This window comes from Acartia tonsa, chromosome 1 (assembly GCF_053477335.1).
Source record: "Acartia tonsa isolate MP-2025a chromosome 1, ASM5347733v1, whole genome shotgun sequence".
Taxonomy (NCBI): Eukaryota; Metazoa; Arthropoda; class Copepoda; order Calanoida; family Acartiidae; genus Acartia; species Acartia tonsa.
The window spans coordinates 9,166,099-9,184,576 of NC_137260.1; the positions used below are offsets into that span (position 1 = coordinate 9,166,099).

At 31.6% G+C, this 18,478-nt stretch overlaps 3 protein-coding genes across 3 annotated transcripts in view; 1 reads left to right on the forward strand and 2 right to left on the reverse strand.

The window, feature by feature from the left end:
* Window positions 1–18,478, forward strand: part of LOC145312473 (uncharacterized) — a 396,718-nt gene that overhangs the window by 238,002 nt on the left and 140,238 nt on the right. The window lies entirely within an intron of this gene.
* Window positions 9,820–11,393, reverse strand: LOC145332119 (uncharacterized). The gene is made up of 4 exons (XM_080177066.1): window positions 11,294–11,393; window positions 10,883–10,930; window positions 10,531–10,590; window positions 9,820–10,335 (listed from the first exon to the last, which is right to left on the reverse strand). Exons 1-4 carry the CDS (start codon window positions 11,375–11,377, stop codon window positions 10,225–10,227), a joined length of 303 nt encoding a protein of 100 aa, XP_080033192.1. The 5' UTR covers window positions 11,378–11,393; the 3' UTR covers window positions 9,820–10,224.
* LOC145323699 (uncharacterized) lies at window positions 11,745–18,408 on the reverse strand. The gene is made up of 6 exons (XM_080166198.1): window positions 18,371–18,408; window positions 14,024–14,066; window positions 13,504–13,560; window positions 13,025–13,084; window positions 12,374–12,458; window positions 11,745–11,821 (listed from the first exon to the last, which is right to left on the reverse strand). Exons 1-6 carry the CDS (start codon window positions 18,394–18,396, stop codon window positions 11,745–11,747), a joined length of 348 nt encoding a protein of 115 aa, XP_080022324.1. The 5' UTR covers window positions 18,397–18,408.

Here is an 18,478-nt window from a genome sequence, read left to right on the forward strand (position 1 = left end):
TATATTTTTTATGCATTTGTATTATCAACAACTATTTTAACCACTTTTATTAATAAAAAATTTTATTAAATTGTTTTTTTTTTTGATTGTATCCTGTTATTTAAAGTAGTAAGGTTTTTTTTTGTCTGAAGCTCAGGATCTTAATGACTACTGACCCTATTAGGTTCTCTATTTTAGGTAAGCTTCACAAATGTCCTGTGGTGGTTTAAGGTTGTTTCAGTTTCGGATTTAAGTCTTGGGATGGTTTTAGAATTTTTTATTATAACAAATCAAAGACAAAAAGCACAAAAGATTACTCTGTCTATATTTTATGCATGGATTGTTGTAAGCTGAACCAATGAAAAACTTCAATGGAAATTGTAAAACGATCGGACCAGCCGTTCAGGACATACACATGGAATAGAACAAATCTAATATCAACAAAAGCAAATACAAAATTAAAGCTATGCTTTCAATATAGCGATATTTGAAAAATTAAATTTGCTTGAAGACACCGGAAAAATCCGTTTAAATAGAAAAAGTTACAATTAATGGTGCGCGCAATGTGCCTTTGGAATGCCGTGGCATTCCCCTGTTGAACCTGGAGGTATAGACTTGACATACAATATAAGTGATTTTGGTCGAACTTACGACAACAATTAAAAGGATATATATTTTAGCAGGGATCTAAAGGGATAAGACAATGGCCGATAAATTGATGTAAATATCCAATTATGATGCACAAAATTACCCCTTCTGTATATTACAATTAGTAGTTGAAACGTTAGGACACTCAACTTAGTGAACCAAACAATCAAAATTCAATAAAAGTCCCCAAAGTTTTTAACCCAAGGAATAAGAAAACGTTATTATAAAACTTTGTGGACTAGTGTAATAAACAACTTATTTTTGTTACTCGAAAATGAAATTTAAAAAATCATATGTTGATATAATTACAGCAGGAAAGTTTAACTTAGTTACAACACTCGCATTACAGCTGTCATTCTAGCAACCCCCCCCCCCCCCCATTATTGTGACACAATTGATAAACATTGCCCAAATCCATCTTGTATCAAAATGAATTCAAATCACAATGGTATGCCTTTAATTCCCCAACCCCCTCCACCATTTAAAGCCCCGCCCTCTCCCCCCATTTCCTAGGTATCAGTGGCGTGCGAAGCACTTTGTCTAGGGGGGGGCATTTTGAAGATTTTGTAAAATTTTGCCCCCCCCTAAATCAAAGTGCCCCGGGGGGGCACTTTGCTTTAGGGGGGGGCATTTTGATTATATATACTAATTTTAAATAAGGGCGTTTTAAGGGATGGGATTATTTGATTATGGGCCTTCTAGTCCTTATCCCTTCTTCCCCATCCCTATTTCCCATTTATATCCCCCATATCTTCCCCCCCTCTCTTCTCCCCCACCCCTTCTCCCCACCCTGCAATGACCGAAGGGAAGGGAGCTAGAAAGCATCTTCGAAAAAAAAGTACAGAAGATAATTTAAACTGTTTTTAACCTATTTTTAAAACATATATCAAAAATATACTATGACACCAGTAGAATTAAACTGCAGAGCCTAAATTTGAATTAAGTCCCCAATAAACTTTTTTGAGGGGATTTAAAAATTAATTTTACTGTTGCTGTGGTCTTTTTTGATCAGAGCAAAAGGTCTTTTTTTATTTGGGTAAAATTCGTAGCTTTTAGAGTGTTTTGCTTCATATATATAGTATTCTGGTATAGAGTAAAATTAGGCCTTTTGATTTCATCTAAATTAATTCATTAAAAACTTAATTCTTTACAATATATCAATGAATTAACTTTATCGTGCTTGTTTTCCATCACTTATTTAAAACACAAAAAAATTGGCTGTAAAGGGTTAAATAGTGAAAGATGACAACAAACGTTTACGCAATACAACAAATTTTTTTTTGTCACATATACAAATATGATAAAATATAAGATTATTCAAACTTATTTTTTAAAATATTTTTAAAAAGCATGTATCTTTTATGTATATAGTTTTCATTCTTTTCATTTTAATTAAATAAACATTATTTAACTACATTGGAAATAAGTCACTTTGTGAAAACACTCTTTTTTGAATTGTAAAAAACTGAAATGAAACAAGACTTTTAATTGGTTCAGACTTCAGAATAATATGTTTTATTCTAATGTTAAATTTCTTCTATATAAATTATTGTTTTAGAAAAATATTATTTGCAACGAACAGAGTAGAGTTTTTATTATTGTATTGATATAATCTGAATCACATCAAATTGTTCTGTAAGAAACAATTTAACCCCAAACTAAAAAATGCTTTTGCTTCCATCAAAATGATCACAGCAACATATAAAATTAATTTTTAAATCCCCCAAAAAAAGTTTATTGGGGACTTAATTCAAATTTGGGCTCTGCAGTCTGATTCTACTGGTGTCATAGTATATTTTTGATATATGATAAAAAAAATAGGTTAAAAACAGTTTAACCTTCCCCCCCCCCCCCACCACAAAACATTTTTTATGGGAGGAAGGGGATGTTATAAAATCTCAGCAGGAAGGATGAATAACCCCATTAAAAAAATTTTGGGGGGGGGGGAGATAAAAACACTCATTTTGGAAATAATTTACCAAAAATAAACCTAATATGTAGAACTGATTTTAAATATTTCTTTATTGTATGACAACAAGGATGACAACATCTATAAGTAGCAAAGCACAAAAAATCATTAATAAGAATATAGACAAGAAGATTTAAAGAGCATTAGTTTAAACAAATATATATTTTAGGTAGAAAAAGTCACAAATCCTTTTTCTTGTATGTTGTGTGATGACAGTCAAAGTAAATTACATACTAGATGCTCGGAACAACGAGAGATTTTATTTTTTTGATATTATAATCCACAAAAAAATTTATTGTGCTATAAAATCCAAAGATATAAAGAACTTTGTAAAAAATATAAAAAAAATACTTGTCCTTTCATCTACAGATATGAAAATCTCTTAGAAATATGGAAAACTTTGGGGTATAGTCTCTTTTGTGGCAACGCCTCTTCAGGGGCATTTCGTTGTATTTTCATAGTAGCTTTTAATAGTTTATTATAGGTTAAGTTAGGTTAGGTAATTTTCCCGCAAGGTTAGGCAATTGGCCCCACAGGGGCTATAAATAGGGGAAAAGCTACTGTGAAAATATGAAGAAATTAAGAGGCAATGTCACAAAGGGACTATACCCGAAATTTGATTTTGATACCCTTAGCTACAAAAATTTTGTGAATTGGACCAAACAATGGGGGAATTGTGAAAGATACAAAATTGCCAAAAACGTCCTAAAAAGCAGTCCGACCTCCAGAAATTTCTAATATTTAATTATACTCCATAATGTTGGGAGTGTTAACATTAAGTTTTAGCCTTCTATCTTTAATTGCAGTTAAGAAAATTACATTTCCCCATTAGCATTACAAACTGACAGCCATAGTTATTATAGAGAAGATAAAAAGTTATATCAACATATCCTACCCTCTTTAAATGGCAATTTAACAATATGTCAATTTTTCATGAAGTGGTGTTTTCAAGGATTTATTAGGGCAGTGTGCAAAGCGCACCGAAAAATATTTATTTCCTCTTTGAACTAAAATCAATTAACTACAACAAGAGTGACGTATTTTAACAAGTTAGGAATATAGAGTGTAGTTAGTTTTAAGGCTCTTTAATGAAAATTGCCATAAAAAAACATGTCTTTTTGTAAGGGTATGTACACAAAAAAATCATAAACTTATCCTGAACATCATATGACATCATATATAGTTATTAATTTAGACAGACATACAATGTTGAAAAAAAGGCTTAGATAAATATCAACGCTGTTTCATTTTTATTTAAATAACTTTTTGATTAAATATTTGATTTTTACAAATGTTTTTATACAATGTGATAAAAAGCAGAAACCAATTGGAAGGGGGCGAAGCGCAAATTTTTTTCTTCAAATATGCAGGGAGGAGGGAAGGTGTTTTGGGCTTTTTATTACACTAGTCCCCAATATTTCATATAAACATTTTCTTATTCGTTAGCTCAACATCTTTTGGGACTTAAATGGAATATTGATTGGTTGGTTAATTAAGTTGAGTTTCCATACGTTTCATCCACTAATTGTAATCTATATAAAGGGTAATTTTGTGTATCATCATTGGGGATGTACAAAATTTCTTTGGTAAAAAGTTTATATTATACAAAAAAAGATACTTCCTATTAAGGTTAAATGAATAGTAACTGTCTGTTTGGCGCGAAGCGCCAAAAATTTTTTTTTGTTGAGTATTTCTTGATCTTTTTTTTTGGAAATTGGGAGAGTTTTGCTTTTTGTAGGGTAGGGGGCAAAAAGGGGCATTTTTGTTTACCAGGGGGGGGCAAAACGGGGCATTTTTCAACATTTAGGGGGGGGCAGGGGGGGCGGTCGCTAGGGGGGGGCAGGGGGGGGCGTTTTGGTCGCTAGGGGGGGGCGATTGCCCCAAACGCCCCCTTCGGTTCGCACGCCACTGGGTATAAGTACAAGATTTTTAAATTTGCCCCTCCCCCAAATTTCAAAGGTGTTTATACGTTATAGATATATACTAGCTTATGCAGGTATTTTTACTCTTGTTTAGCCTTTATCTTTATGAAAACTAGGATGACAACATCCATAAAAGCAAAGCTCTGAAACGTTAGGACAGTCAGAACTGAATAATCAGAATATAAATGTATAAAAGTCGAACGAAACAAAATTTTAAGTAAATCTGATGAAAAACTGCTTAAATATAGGATATTGTTTAAGGACTCGATTATAGAGATGATTCGCTTATAACAATGTACTTTGTTGTCCTAGGAATCAGTATTCAAAAAATCAGACCAATTGGATAATTTTTATTTTTATAATTTGATTTTAAAAAAGTTAAAAATCAACTTGTTTAAAATGGACGTACGGACTTTCTGGTAACGATTATAGAGTTGCTTTGCTTTCTAACTCGTACCTAACTGCTATAGGAATTATCATGCAAAGTTTGAAATCGATAGGATAATTCTAACATGCCTAAATTAACGAAAAGAACTATCCCCTACGTACGGACTAGCGGACGTACGGACTGACCCTACTTATAGAATAGCTTCGCTTTTAAAAAGAATACAGACATAATAAGTGGCCGTATGCCCGGGTTGACAAAACTGGTAATAATTTTACGATTTTCAGTATGGCTGAGAACCGGTTCTAAATCGGGTTCGAACCCATACTTGAAAAGGTTTTATATGTAACGACTACATTTGTCATATTATCAACGTCGTAAATAACAGGCAAATCAGGAATAACGATAAAACTTTAGTTATGAGCACTTTAAAAGTTGAAATTTTAAGACGTAAAATCGCTTTAGCTGTTTTAGAGATGCTAAGTAACACAAAATATTTGCCAAAAAAATTTTATTCGCTAAATATCATATGATTTTGACTGGTTCGTCCGAGCACCGCAAGTGAAGGCCTATTGTTGGATGTAAATTCCATAATTGTGTAAAAATTGAATCATCTAACCAGAATTAAATGTAATTGATTGGGACCAGTCGGCCAGGGATACAGGAAAATGGAGAATGTTAGGTGAACTTTCGAAACATTTTTGGAAAGTTTAATTTCAATAGTTGACATATTATCGACATGCCTGAATTTTACTATTACCTAATTGGAGCGAGATTCTCCTTCGATTTCAAGCGATCAGCTTGAGAACCCAAGGGCATCATCCACTTTTAATTGGATGTAAGATTCTAACACCCACTAATTTATATTAGGTTAAGTAACATCCAACAGACAACTAACCCTTTGATAGCACGACATTTGTCTAAGATGTCCTAACTGTGCAGTGCATAGTAATGAGTTGTGCCTGTTTATGGGTCAAGACTTTCTACCTATTCTTACTATTTATGTCGCGCACCTAACATAGGAGCAGAAGGAAACCAAAGTCGGACCGAGATTCGAACTTATCATCTTCCCGACGACGAGCATATGCGCTTCTTGTTGAGCCACGGCCGCGGGTTAAATGTTTGGCTTAGCAGTCCTTTCTATGTATTCTAAATACTTTTTAATTTTAACTTTTTTACTTTTCCATACATTTCTGAATCATTCTCTCTGTTTATATGTATTGCATATTTATAGCTTTATTGCAATATTCCCAGCGAAGCTACTCTAAAACTATTGTCTGTCCTATGGATAAAGAATATACGTGGAAATTATAGTAGGGAATAAATTGTAGTCAATTTATGTGCTAACATGGCTGGACATCATTTACATCAGTTCGCTTATCCAGGAGGAGGGGAGGGGATGGGTAAAAGGGGTGAATTTTTTTGTTTGATTTTTAGCCCACTGCGAGTTTTATTTTATCAAGGTACATAATATTCTGGTGTAAGATCCAATTAAAATAAATCCATTGTCTGTTCGAACGAGGCACTTGTCTATATTTAATTATTGGATTATTTTTAGCATTGAAACTTAATATAACTTAATATACAATGATTTAATGATAAATAATGGTTGCTATAAAAATGTGGCTCTTTTCTTAATCATATTTTGTTTATATATCAATTCTTCTTATAAACATGATCATCCTTGTTAATTCAAAATTACATAGTCAACACAAATAAAAGATTTTTGAAATATCGATTTATTAATTCCGTTGAAAGTTTTAACTTTAAATTTCATTTAAATATGACTTTGTATTACAACAAAAAGTTAGATTTGTGTTGTTTAAGATCTTGAAAATGGCTTGACAGAAAGCATGGACGTAGGGGACATAAGACTGCTAATTTTACTGGTACCCAAAGTTTCATAAACAAGTTCTCTCATTCGTTGTGTACTTTCGTGATTAGCTGGTTTAAACTTTTCAACCAAGAACTTTTATTTACAAATGAGAAAAAACACGTATATCCAATTTTTCTATGCAATATCCAATTTATATGCCTTACAAATAACACTTTCACATAATATTACGGGGGCCTTCTTGTGGTTTTGATGGTTGCTATTAAACCATTTAATAATTTCTGAAATATAAAAGACATTTATTCTAAAAAGAGTAAACCAAGAGAGTTAATGTTTAAATTAAAAGAAATATAAAATTATTAGTTTGAATTAAAATAAAATAAATCTATACTTTACTTTTGTGTGTCCGTACAGAACGCTATACGGAAATATAATTTTCTCAGCTGCTACATAAGATATATAAGTTATAACAGCTAAAATTTTTGACAATTGTTCAATGTACTAATGAGTATCAAGTATACAATTTACAAGAGATTGAGATATAGTGATTTCTAAAGGAATTTATTGCCAATTCTCTCTATCTTTTTCTTATGACAACTGAACATCTGCTCTATAATTCACTTTGTCCGTTTGTCCATCCATGTTATTTCTGTTTCATTTCTTATGGATGTTTTTATCATTGTTTTCATAATACTTGTCCCTTTTCTTGATAAGTTTGGTATATTAAATATTTTAATTGATTATGACACGATATGAATGAGTTAGGTTAGGTTAGGTGTAATTACATACAGATATCAGGGATAAGACAATGGCCGATAAATTGATGTAATCCCCAAATATGATACACAAAATCACCCCTTCTGTAGAATGCAATTAGTTGTAGAAACGTTTAGGTCCTCAACATAATTCACCAACAAATCAAAATTCAAAATCATGTTACCAAAAGTTGCCGAGTCAATGAATAAGAAAAAGTTTGGGGACTGTCCTTCCTTTCCCATTCAAATACAGAACACTTATATGCTAGGAGCGCAGCCGCTAGTATATGTAATGAATGGACAATGATAAATAGTGTGAAGATATCAATAATGAATTGATTATCGTAGAGAGGTATGGAATATTGAATGACCTCTAGAAGAACAAAGGATTAGAAAACTTCAATTTAGAAGCCCCCTACATTGACTTATTGTCTTAAGATTAGTGTTCGTACATTTAAGTAAATAAAGGTTCAAGAACTAACATTTTATATTGTTTGTGAAGTTTTTCTATAATATAAATTAGTGCGGAATATTTATCTGTAGCTTAAGATTTCGATAATTAATTAACCGATTGAGATCTCCACTTTAGGGAAGCTTTACATGGTTCTTGTTATGGTTAAAGGCTATTTTATTTTTAGTTTTAATCCTTGGAATGGATTTATAGGCTTTTTTTCTGTCCCCAATTTCCCCCATTAAATCCCCTTAAAAAGAATGAAAATCAATTAAGATTAATATATTAGAGAATATATTCAGTTAATAATTAAAATAAACTTTTCTGTAATTTTTTTTCTTCTAAAATTCACTTATATTCAATTATCATTATTTAAGTAACTGTAATACACGGACGCACAGACCTACTACAGTATAAGATTTGATATTATGATAAAAAAATTGTTGTTTTGTTAAGGCACCTTTTAAAGATTATTGATAATATTTCTAATGAAAGTTGACCTTGTATTCACACCATGCCACTAGAGGCCAGGATTCTAAAGGGATAAGACAATGGCCGATACATTTATGTATATCCACAATGATGATACACAAAATTACCCCTTCTGTAGATTACAATGAGTGGTTGAAAGGTTTGGACACTCAACTTAATTAAAAGACAAACAAAATACTATAAAAGTACCCAAAGTTGTAAAGCCAACGAATAGGAAAATGTTAGCCCAATGTCGCCTTCTTTCTTGACTATAGGCACCTTTCATGCTGTGTTAATAATTAAGATTGGTTGGCCTGCATGAAAAATATGAGGTCATGTTCCAACTACTAATCAAAACATCGGCCACGGCTACGCAAGTAGCTGCGATTTTTTTTACCTTTGTCTTTTTGTTACTAGAGGAAATATTAACATTTTTACAAGCACCAGAAAGTTTTATCGATGCCCATTAAAATTATGTTTTCAATGTTTTTTAAGTTTTTCAATCTTTTTCTATATTTTCAATGTTTTTTTTCAATGTGTTCAAAAACAATGAGAGAACAAAATCTCCGAACTGAAAAAAACATTGAGAAAAAATCCTCCAATGAAAACATACAACAATATTTACGATAATCTTTCTAGTGCTCTATGCAAAACATCTGATATAATGTTCACGTTATTCTGGCATTGTAACTAAACTTAAAATAAAAAATATAAATGTAAATGTAAAACTCTTAAAAATAATAAAAACTAAATTTCATATCTTTTATTGTGATTAATAAGCTTTAATAATTCTTTGAAAAAAAGAGAATATAGTATAATACAGACAAAAAAAAGTTTCAATTTACACACATAAAAATTATTACGCAGTAATATGAAAGATTTCATTATACAATATTACATACTAGCTGCTGCGCCTCTAGCCTCTAGGGGTCTGTATTCGAAAAAGGCAAACAGGGGCTAGAAAAATAGCTTAAAACCATCGCAAGACGTAAATCTTTAAATAGAATGGCCTAAAACCATCGCATGACCAATGTGAAGTTTTCCCCAAAGAAAGTACTCAATCAGTTCAGTTGTTATTGAGATCTTAAGCTTTAGACAATATCAAAAACATTACTAATTTATATAATAGGATTTATTTGTATCGCATCTACTTTACACTTTTGTTCAGCTATCATTCCCACTTTTAATCAATATCAAGTTATGGGATTTAAAACTTTTTAAAAATAACATTTACATAATATGCAATATGCAAGGAAAATTTCTATTTTACTATCAAGTTGCGTTAATTTTAAAAATTGGCTTTTTTAACATTTTTATTAGCAAAGCTACTCTGTAAGAGTTCAAATCCATGTGCAATATATTCGGAATTCTGCTCGGTTCACTTTTTCCCAATTAATTATTTATAATTATTCAAATTTTTAACTAAAAACCTTTCTGTATTATATATTTCATTTGATATCTTTTTCATTATTCTTCCCCTTTAGCTTTCAAACTCCATCTATTTGAACGTATGGACTTATGCAAAGCTTAATACTTAGATGAACTTCGCTACAAATAGACCTTATCGTCCTTGTTACAATATAAATATACGACTATTTCTTAAATTGAATTGTTATTTCTAACATTAAATAGGTATATCTTTTAGAAATAAATATTCTTATAAGATTTTTAAAAAGTATAATACATCTAACATCAATAAAGAGCCATAAAAGTCTAAATTAATTAGCGCAGCTACTTAATAAACCTAATTCTAATATAATTCAAAAATTAAAAGCCAAAATCTTATGTCTAAGACGACATTTTAAAACATCTATTTCTTCTTAGTTTCAAATGGCGGATTTTCTAGGCTTGGTTTGGTTGGGGATCCAGTATTATTATTCTTTTCTTTGGAAAATCTTGCTTCCAAAGCTAGAAATCTTTCCTAAATAAATAATTTTGTAGTAGATTAGTACATTTATTTTATTTTAAAAATCACGCAACCTTTTTTTTAGGATTTTTTAAAGAAATGTACAAAAAAGAAAAATTACACTATAAGGTTTCCTACTCTAAAAACGATAATTATTTGTTGAGCATTTTACAGATTTTAATGAACAAGCATATTAAGGTATAAACTTACCTCCATCCAATTTCTACTGTGTTCCAGTTTTGAAATTCTTTCTTTCAACTCACTGTTTTCCTAGGATATGAATTTAATGATTAAAGAAATCATGAAGCAAAATTATTTTTGTTTACTTTCTAATAGATTTACACTAGATATGAACATTGTTATAAAAATTCGGTTTATTTAAGTTTAAAAAGTTGAAAAAATTTTTGATAATTAAGTTTAAATCTGTTAACATTGGCTTTAGATTTAAATTACCAGAAATTATTAACCCTATAGCAATCTTAAACACACATACATACATCCTGTTACTTTTATATTTAGGAAGGAAATTTTCCCCCAAATAAGAAATCTACAAGAATTTTACCGTCTCTAGATGACCTATTCTTCTTTCTGGGTTTCTTTCTTCTAGTTCCTAGAAAACACATTGAAAATGTAATACTATCTGAGTCTGACATCCATAATTATTGAATAAATTCTATTGTGAGCATGCCATCCCTCAGGTTTTTAAATGTATTAAGGGCTGTTTATTACACTAGTCCCCAAAGCCTTTAATAACGTTATCTTACTCGTTGGCTTTAAAACCTTGGAACTTTTTTTTGAATTTTAATCAGGTGCTTCATTTAGTAAAGTATCCAAACGTTTCAACAACTAATTGTAATCTACAAAAGGAGTAATTTTGTGAATAATCAATGGGGATGTACATCAATTTATCGGCCATTGTCTTTTCCCGTTAAATCCCTGTGCAATAACAGTGACTAAGTTTAAGAAATCTTACCTCCAGAACATTCCTCACATTCTCCTGATAATCTGGATCCTGTATGTCCAGATCCTCCAGGTCCAGGTCTGCCACTCCATCCATGGAGGCCTCCCGAGCATCCTGCAGTTTCAAGGACAAGGATAGAGATAAAACAAAATCAAAACATTGATGCTTTCATACAAAGGGTAAATTGAGCAATTTTACCTGTGCTTATCCCCTTAGGGGGCTCTAAATCCTATAAATCCCTCGAAGTCATAACCTCGCGTTGCTACCCAGTACCAAACACTACCCAACCTTACCTGACCTGAAGTAATAAACAAACAAACAAACAAAAACTATTTTCAATTTATTTATCAGTATCAGTGGCTATTGTGTGAAAGCGCTAAAATGTTTTTATTTACAATGCAATGTAGCATTTTTTTTTGTGGTTTAATTATTACAAATTTATGCTGTATTGTTTTGATACACTTTATCCCTGTCCCTGTTTTATATCTCTGCCATCTCTTGTCTCCAGAACTACTCTGTCCACACCATTCTCTACTGTTCCTCAAATATCACACATCAATTTTAATATTTTTAATTAATATTGAACTTTGGCGTGAAGACGATTTTACCAAGGGTATTTAAGTGTTAGGAGAATGGATACAACATCCTAGCTTTCGCAAATAAAGGTACTAAGAAAGAGAGGTAATGTCTGATTGAGCCAATAGGAGAATCGCATCGGTACATACATTTAATCTCATTGGTTGAAATTGTGTACACATTTTGTTACGAACGCATGTTTTTTTTTCATTTCAATTTTAAAATGATTCAAATATGGTGACAGGTTCTGGTCTACATCGTGTCATACTAGAGACGTTAGAAATGGTTCCTACTGCTCATTTGTCAGGTGCGCAACATAAATCTTTAGAGTAGGGATAATGCCTCGGCCCATAAACAGCAACCATACACAGTAAGACTTCTGAATAAAGGTTATGTTTTGCCTATTGGACATTACCTTATCTAATATCCTATGGAAGGCGTTAGAATATTGCATGCCATTACAGTGAATAGATCACAGACATCCTGTTATATTCCAAATCGTTTAAGAGGTCTTACCTATATCTGAAGAGGATCTTGTACTTCTATCCAATCTATAAGCCATATAGACACAATATCCAGGATATTTCTTTAGTTTTCCTAACTAAATATAAATAATAATAATCAATACAAAGATAAAACTTTCAACTTTTTTTGGTATCTTTGGAGTGTGGTGGTACCCTTCCAAAAAAATATTTATAAACCCTTCTATGACCTTATGAGAAGCAACATTGTAAAGGAGAACTATATCTGCTCACTGAGATCCTTCAATGGACAAAAAGATAGAAACCTCACAGATATCCTGTTACTTTTATAGGATTATTGGCATCGAGGGGACTCAGTCGTATGAAAAAATTAAACCTTGCCAGTGCCATAAAACAAAAAATTTATTTTGCAATGTTTAATTTTTGAATATGCGAAAAAGTGTTTATAATGTGATACGAGCTGGATCTTTAAATCATTTTAGTGAGAGCACAGCTTTTCATGAAATACCGCGCTGTGATTGGCTGAAATTCGGCGCACCCAGATCTGGCTCACCACTAAGATGATTTAAAGATCCAGCTTAGATAAATAACTATTATTCATGCATTATTTGCTAAAATTATAAGACTACAAATTCCATCAGGAGATAATTAATTATTTTCAAAAGTTATAAAAATGTGTACCAACCTTAGGATTATGTTCAGTTGTAAATTTTTCTCTGCCACTATGAACTGCTCGGAGATCATTCTAGTAGAAAAAAATATTATTATTTAAGACTTTAAGACAAAGGTAGTGAAACATTAGGCACCCTCTTCATGAATTACAAAAATCATATAGATTAACGATTTTCTTTTTTTAATAGTTATTAATTTAGAATAGCTATTATGATTTGAAAATAATCTGAAACGTTGCCAATTGACTATTACAAAGCTTCCAAGAAATCTATCGAGCACTGAACCCACCCTTATCTATTAAGGGGAAGGGTTAAGTTTTTTTATGAATATATCCTGCAGGACCTATACATGCCGTGTCCTAATCCTGCTAGGTAAACTTAAACAAACAAACGAACCCTTCCTCACTCATATTTTTAATTTATTTAAAATAAGGGATGAGTGTGTGCAGTGCTCTACTTGGCACTTTAAGGGTAAGCGCTGATAAAGTTTTACCTCCATGAAAAGAAGAGTGAGACTGAACTCCAATGCCAGGCTCAAATCTTCAGGATCTCCTGTTAGAAATGTTCATCAAGTCAAGAAAAACATTTGTTTGGTTCAAAGATCATCGATTGTGAAAAATTCATATTTCCAAACTACATTCTTTTTTTGATTAAAGGGGGGAATGTGAAGGGGCTTTAACACATTAAAGTATAAAAAGAGGTGTTATTTTTATAAACTACTCTATGAATCACTTTATATGTCTATCAGTTCGTCCGTCCGTGCTTCGGTCTGTAATGCTATCTTGATATTTAAAATATTTGCACTATTTAAGTGCTGTTTTTTAAAAGATACCCTTTTACTCGCTACTTATGGATGTTCTCATCTTTGTTTTTAGTTTTACAGATGCTATTGATAATGAAGATTATTTCCTTTGAAATATATTTCGTTTTGAAGCAGCAGTATATAGTTACTAATTTAAATGCTATGATTGAGATAGATTTATAACTGTTAAAATTTTTAGTTTGATGAACTTTCCTGTGGTCTGTCCGTTGCTGACTGACCGTGACACTGAATCTCTAAATACAAATACAACTATTAAAGTATAGGATCATGGAAGTTTCGTCGTATTTCGTCGGGTTTCGTCGTATTTCTGTGGGTTCAATTTCCTAACCCTGGGGGGCAATCATTAACATTTACCTAACCTAAAATAACCTATCAAAAACCAATGTGAAAATACGACGAAACCCGTTACTTCGTTTTCTTTCCATGATCCGAGTGATTATTTCTATTTAATAAATGATAATAATAGACATCACTATTCTATATCAGCTTGTTTTAAATGGACATACGGACTTTCTTGTAATTATTGTAGAATTGTTACGCTATATAAACCATACGTAATCTTTACAGGAATCATCATCTAAAGTTTAAAATCTATAGGACTATTCTAAACCGTTACGTACAGAGAATTATAGAAAAGCTTAGCTTTTAAAAATGAGTTAGGGGTTAGGGTTATAGAGAATTTAGACCTATTATAATAAATGCATAATATTCATTCATTATATAAATTGCGCAATATTTGTTTACCATAATCCTTTTCAGGGTTTGAGGATAGATAGTTGAATGAATAATTCAATACAAACTAATTTCAATATGACAATAAACAATAAAATGTTTATTCTTTACCATTTATTTTACCTTTTTTTCTACTCGCATCATATTATAACGTACCTATCAAAGCAATTGTGTTTATTACTGGCGGATACGCCCCTAGAGACCTCTATGGGCACTTTGGGTGGAGTGTAGGGGGAAAATCGACCCCCTACCCCCATTTTAAAAACTAGCTTTGAAAGAAAAAGTAAAAATGAGAAGCTACATTTTAAAGGAGAACCATATCGGTTCAGCTGTTAGTTAGATCCTTTGGTACAAACAGAGAATCACATAGACATCTTTTACTTTTAAAACGCATTTCATATTGTGGATCATGGAAAGAAAACAAAGTCATTCCTAATTAGGACAGAAGTCACTGGAAATTTGTCTAAGGAAGGCTATTTATGTCCTTCATCTAACAAAATCTAACATAAGGGAGGTGACTTATGTCCTTTGTGTGACAAATTCTTACATTAGGAAGGCTGCTTATGTCCTTCATCTTGCAAAACTTAGCTCTTCTGTCCTTCACATAGCAAAACCTCACAAAACATAGCATTTCTGTCCTTCACATAGCAAATTCTTTCAAAACATAGCAAATTCTTGCAAAACATAGCAAATTCTTGCAAAACATAGCATTTCTGTCCTTCACATAGCAAGTTCTTGCAAAACATAGCAAATTCTTGCAAAACATAGCATTTCTATCCTTCACATAGCAAGTTCTTGCAAAACATAGCAAATTCTTGCAAAACATAGCATTTCTGTCCTTCACATAGCAAATTCTTGAAAAACATAGCAAATTCTTGCAAAACATAGCATTTCTGTCCTTCACATAGCAAATTCTTGCAAAACATAGCAAATTCTTGCAAAACATAGCATTTCTGTCCTTCACATAGCAAATTCTTGCAAAACATAGCAAATTCTTGCAAAACATATATATAGAGGTCCCAAACTCAAAAACAGAGTTTCAGCGCTCTCAGACCACCCATTCTCGAGATACGGGCACCTGGTGTCCTTGGTACCCACAGTTAGATTTGGGAAATGGTTCAAATCCTTATATAATTTTTGAAGAAAATACCCAGGTGGACATGCAAAAAAATGAATAAGTCCAAAAATTTTTTGGACTTTTTTGGAATTTTTTAAGGATTCGAACCATTTCCCAAATCTAACCGTGGGTACCAAGGACACCAGGTGCCCATATCTCAAAGAACGGGTGGTCGGAGAGCACTGAAACTCTGTTTTGAGTTTGGGACCCTTATATATATGTTTTGCAAGAATTTGCTATGTGAAGGACAGAAATGCTATGTTTAGCAAGAATTTGCTATGTTTTGCAAGAATTTGCTATGTGAAGGACAGAAATGCTATGTTTTGCAAGAATTTGTTATGTGAAGGACAAAAATGCTATGTTTTGCAAGAATTTGCTATGTTTTTCAAGAATTTGCTATGTTTTGCAAGAATTTGCTGTGTTTTGCAAGAATTTGCTATGTTTTGCAAGAATTTGCTATGTTTTGCAAGAAATTTGCTATGTTTTGCAAGAATTTGCTATGTTTTGCAAGAATTTGCTATGTGAAGGACAGAAATGCTATGTTTTGCAAGAATTTGCTATGTGAAGGACAGAAATGCTATGTTTTGCAAGAATTTGCTATGTTTTACAAGAATTTGCTATGTTTTGCAAGAATTTGCTGTGTTTTGCAAGAATTTGCTATGTTTTGCAAGAATTTGCTATGTTTTGCAAGAATTTGCTATGTTTTGCAAGAATTTGCTATGATTTGCAAGAATTTGCTATGTGAAGGACAGAAATGCTATGTTTTGCAAGAATTTGCTATGTGAAGGACCAAAAAGCTAGGTTTTGTGTGATGAAGGGAGGCTACTTATGTCCTCCATCTTGCAAAATCTTTGTTAAGGGTGACAAGTTATGCCCTTCATCTAACAAATTCTCACATAAGGGAAGCTTCTTATGTCCTTCCTAGGAAGGTGACTTCTGTCCTAATTAAGGAATGACTTTGTTTTCTTTCCTTGATCCCATATTTTTTTATCTTCCATATTCTATCCCTGTATTCCTGATAAAGTATAATTATTATATGTTTGTAATCCTAGATCAAATATATAATCTATATCTGTATCCTGTATCCCTGATAAAGTACAAATATGATATGTTTGTACACCTAGATTAAATATATAATCTATATCTGTATCCTGTATCCCTGATAAAGTATAAATATAATATGTTTGTACACATAGATCAAATATATAATCTATATCTGTATCCTGTATCCCTGATAAAGTACAAATATGATATGTTTGTACACATAGATCAAATATATAATCTATATCTGTATCCTGTATCCTTGATAAAGTATAAATATAATATGTTTGTTCACATAGATCAAATATATAATCTATATCTGTATCCTGTATCCTTGATAAAGTATAAATATAATATGTTTGTTCACATAGATCAAATATATAATCTATATCTGTATCATGTATCCCTGATAAAGTATAAATATGATATGTTTGTACACATAGATCAAATATATAATCTATATCTGTATCCTGTATCCCTGATAAAGTATAAATATAATATGTTTGTACACCTAGATTAAATATATAATCTATATCTGTATCCTGTATCCCTGATAAAGTATAAATATAATATGTTTGTACACATAGATCAAATATATAATCTATATCTGTATCCTGTATCCCTGATAAAGTACAAATATGATATGTTTGTACACATAGATCAAATATATAATCTATATCTGTATCCTGTATCCCTGATAAAGTACAAATATGTTATGTTTGTACACATAGATCAAATATATAATCTATATCTGTATCCTGTGTCCCTGATAAAGTATAAATATGATATATATTTACACATAGATCAAATATATAATCTATATCTGTATCCTGTATCCCTGATAAAGTACAAATATGTTATGTTTGTACACATAGATCAAATATATAATCTATATCTGTATCCTGTATCCCTGATAAAGTACAAATATGTTATGTTTGTACACATAGATCAAATATATAATCTATATCTGTATCCTGTATCCCTGATAAAGTATAAATATGATATGTTTGTTCTCATAGATCAAATTTCTTCCTCATTTCTCTCTCGATATATATCTAGGACACAGAAAAATATCATGGGGAACAATGTTTTTAATTTTTACTCCCGAGGTAGAATTATTTTTTTGGTGGTTGTTTTATAAAAATTTTAGTTGGGTGCTAATTATATTACCTATCCCCCCCCCCCCCCCTATAGGAAAAATAATTGGGGAGGTTTTCAGGGCTCAAGCAAACCGCATAAAGGTTGTGCAATTAAAAGGCTGTATACTCCAATACCAGCGAATATCAATAGAATTGTGGTAGAATCCATATTTATTCTTATTTTGTGAGAATACTTTTCATTGTCTTTACTGTATTTTGTAGATAATATGATATTTTGCATTATAGTAATAATAGAAAACTACTTTTACATTAACCTACTTAATTTTAGTACCTTAAACACCTTTTTATATTGCAATCCTACTCCACAACCAATAACAAATATTTTTTATATGTTGCGACTTGGCTGTGTTAATATTTTCGATGCTTTTGGATATTCAAAGATCCAATTGAAAGTCTCCCCCCCCCCCCACCCCCACCCCACCCCTTGAACATACAGTTATATAACCCCAGCCCCCCCCCCCTTGCTTTTACTTTATAAATTACTTACTTTGTTAAGGCAGTAAGCACGACCATTCCATCATAGCCTCCTCTTTAATTTGATTATATATTGATATAATTTGTAATTTAGCATTTAATGATTCTATACTTTGTTGAT

Excerpts from the sequence above, each read along its gene's own strand:
- LOC145332119 (XM_080177066.1), bottom strand. The coding sequence starts at position 11,377 with ATGGATGGAGTGGCAGACCTGGACCTGGAGGATCTGGACATACAGGAT. Across the intron at positions 10,931-11,293 it reads ATGTGAGGAATGTTCTGGAG|GAACTAGAAGAAAGAAACCC; the intron begins GTAAGATTTCTT and ends TGTGTTTTCTAG. Across the intron at positions 10,591-10,882 it reads GAATAGGTCATCTAGAGACG|GAAAACAGTGAGTTGAAAGA; the intron begins GTAAAATTCTTG and ends TTCATATCCTAG.
- LOC145323699 (XM_080166198.1), bottom strand. The coding sequence starts at position 18,396 with ATGGTCGTGCTTACTGCCTTAACAAA. Across the intron at positions 13,085-13,503 it reads TCACTCTTCTTTTCATGGAG|AATGATCTCCGAGCAGTTCA; the intron begins GTAAAACTTTAT and ends TTTTTCTACTAG. Across the intron at positions 11,822-12,373 it reads AAGATCCTCTTCAGATATAG|GAACAGTAGAGAATGGTGTG; the intron begins GTAAGACCTCTT and ends GTGATATTTGAG.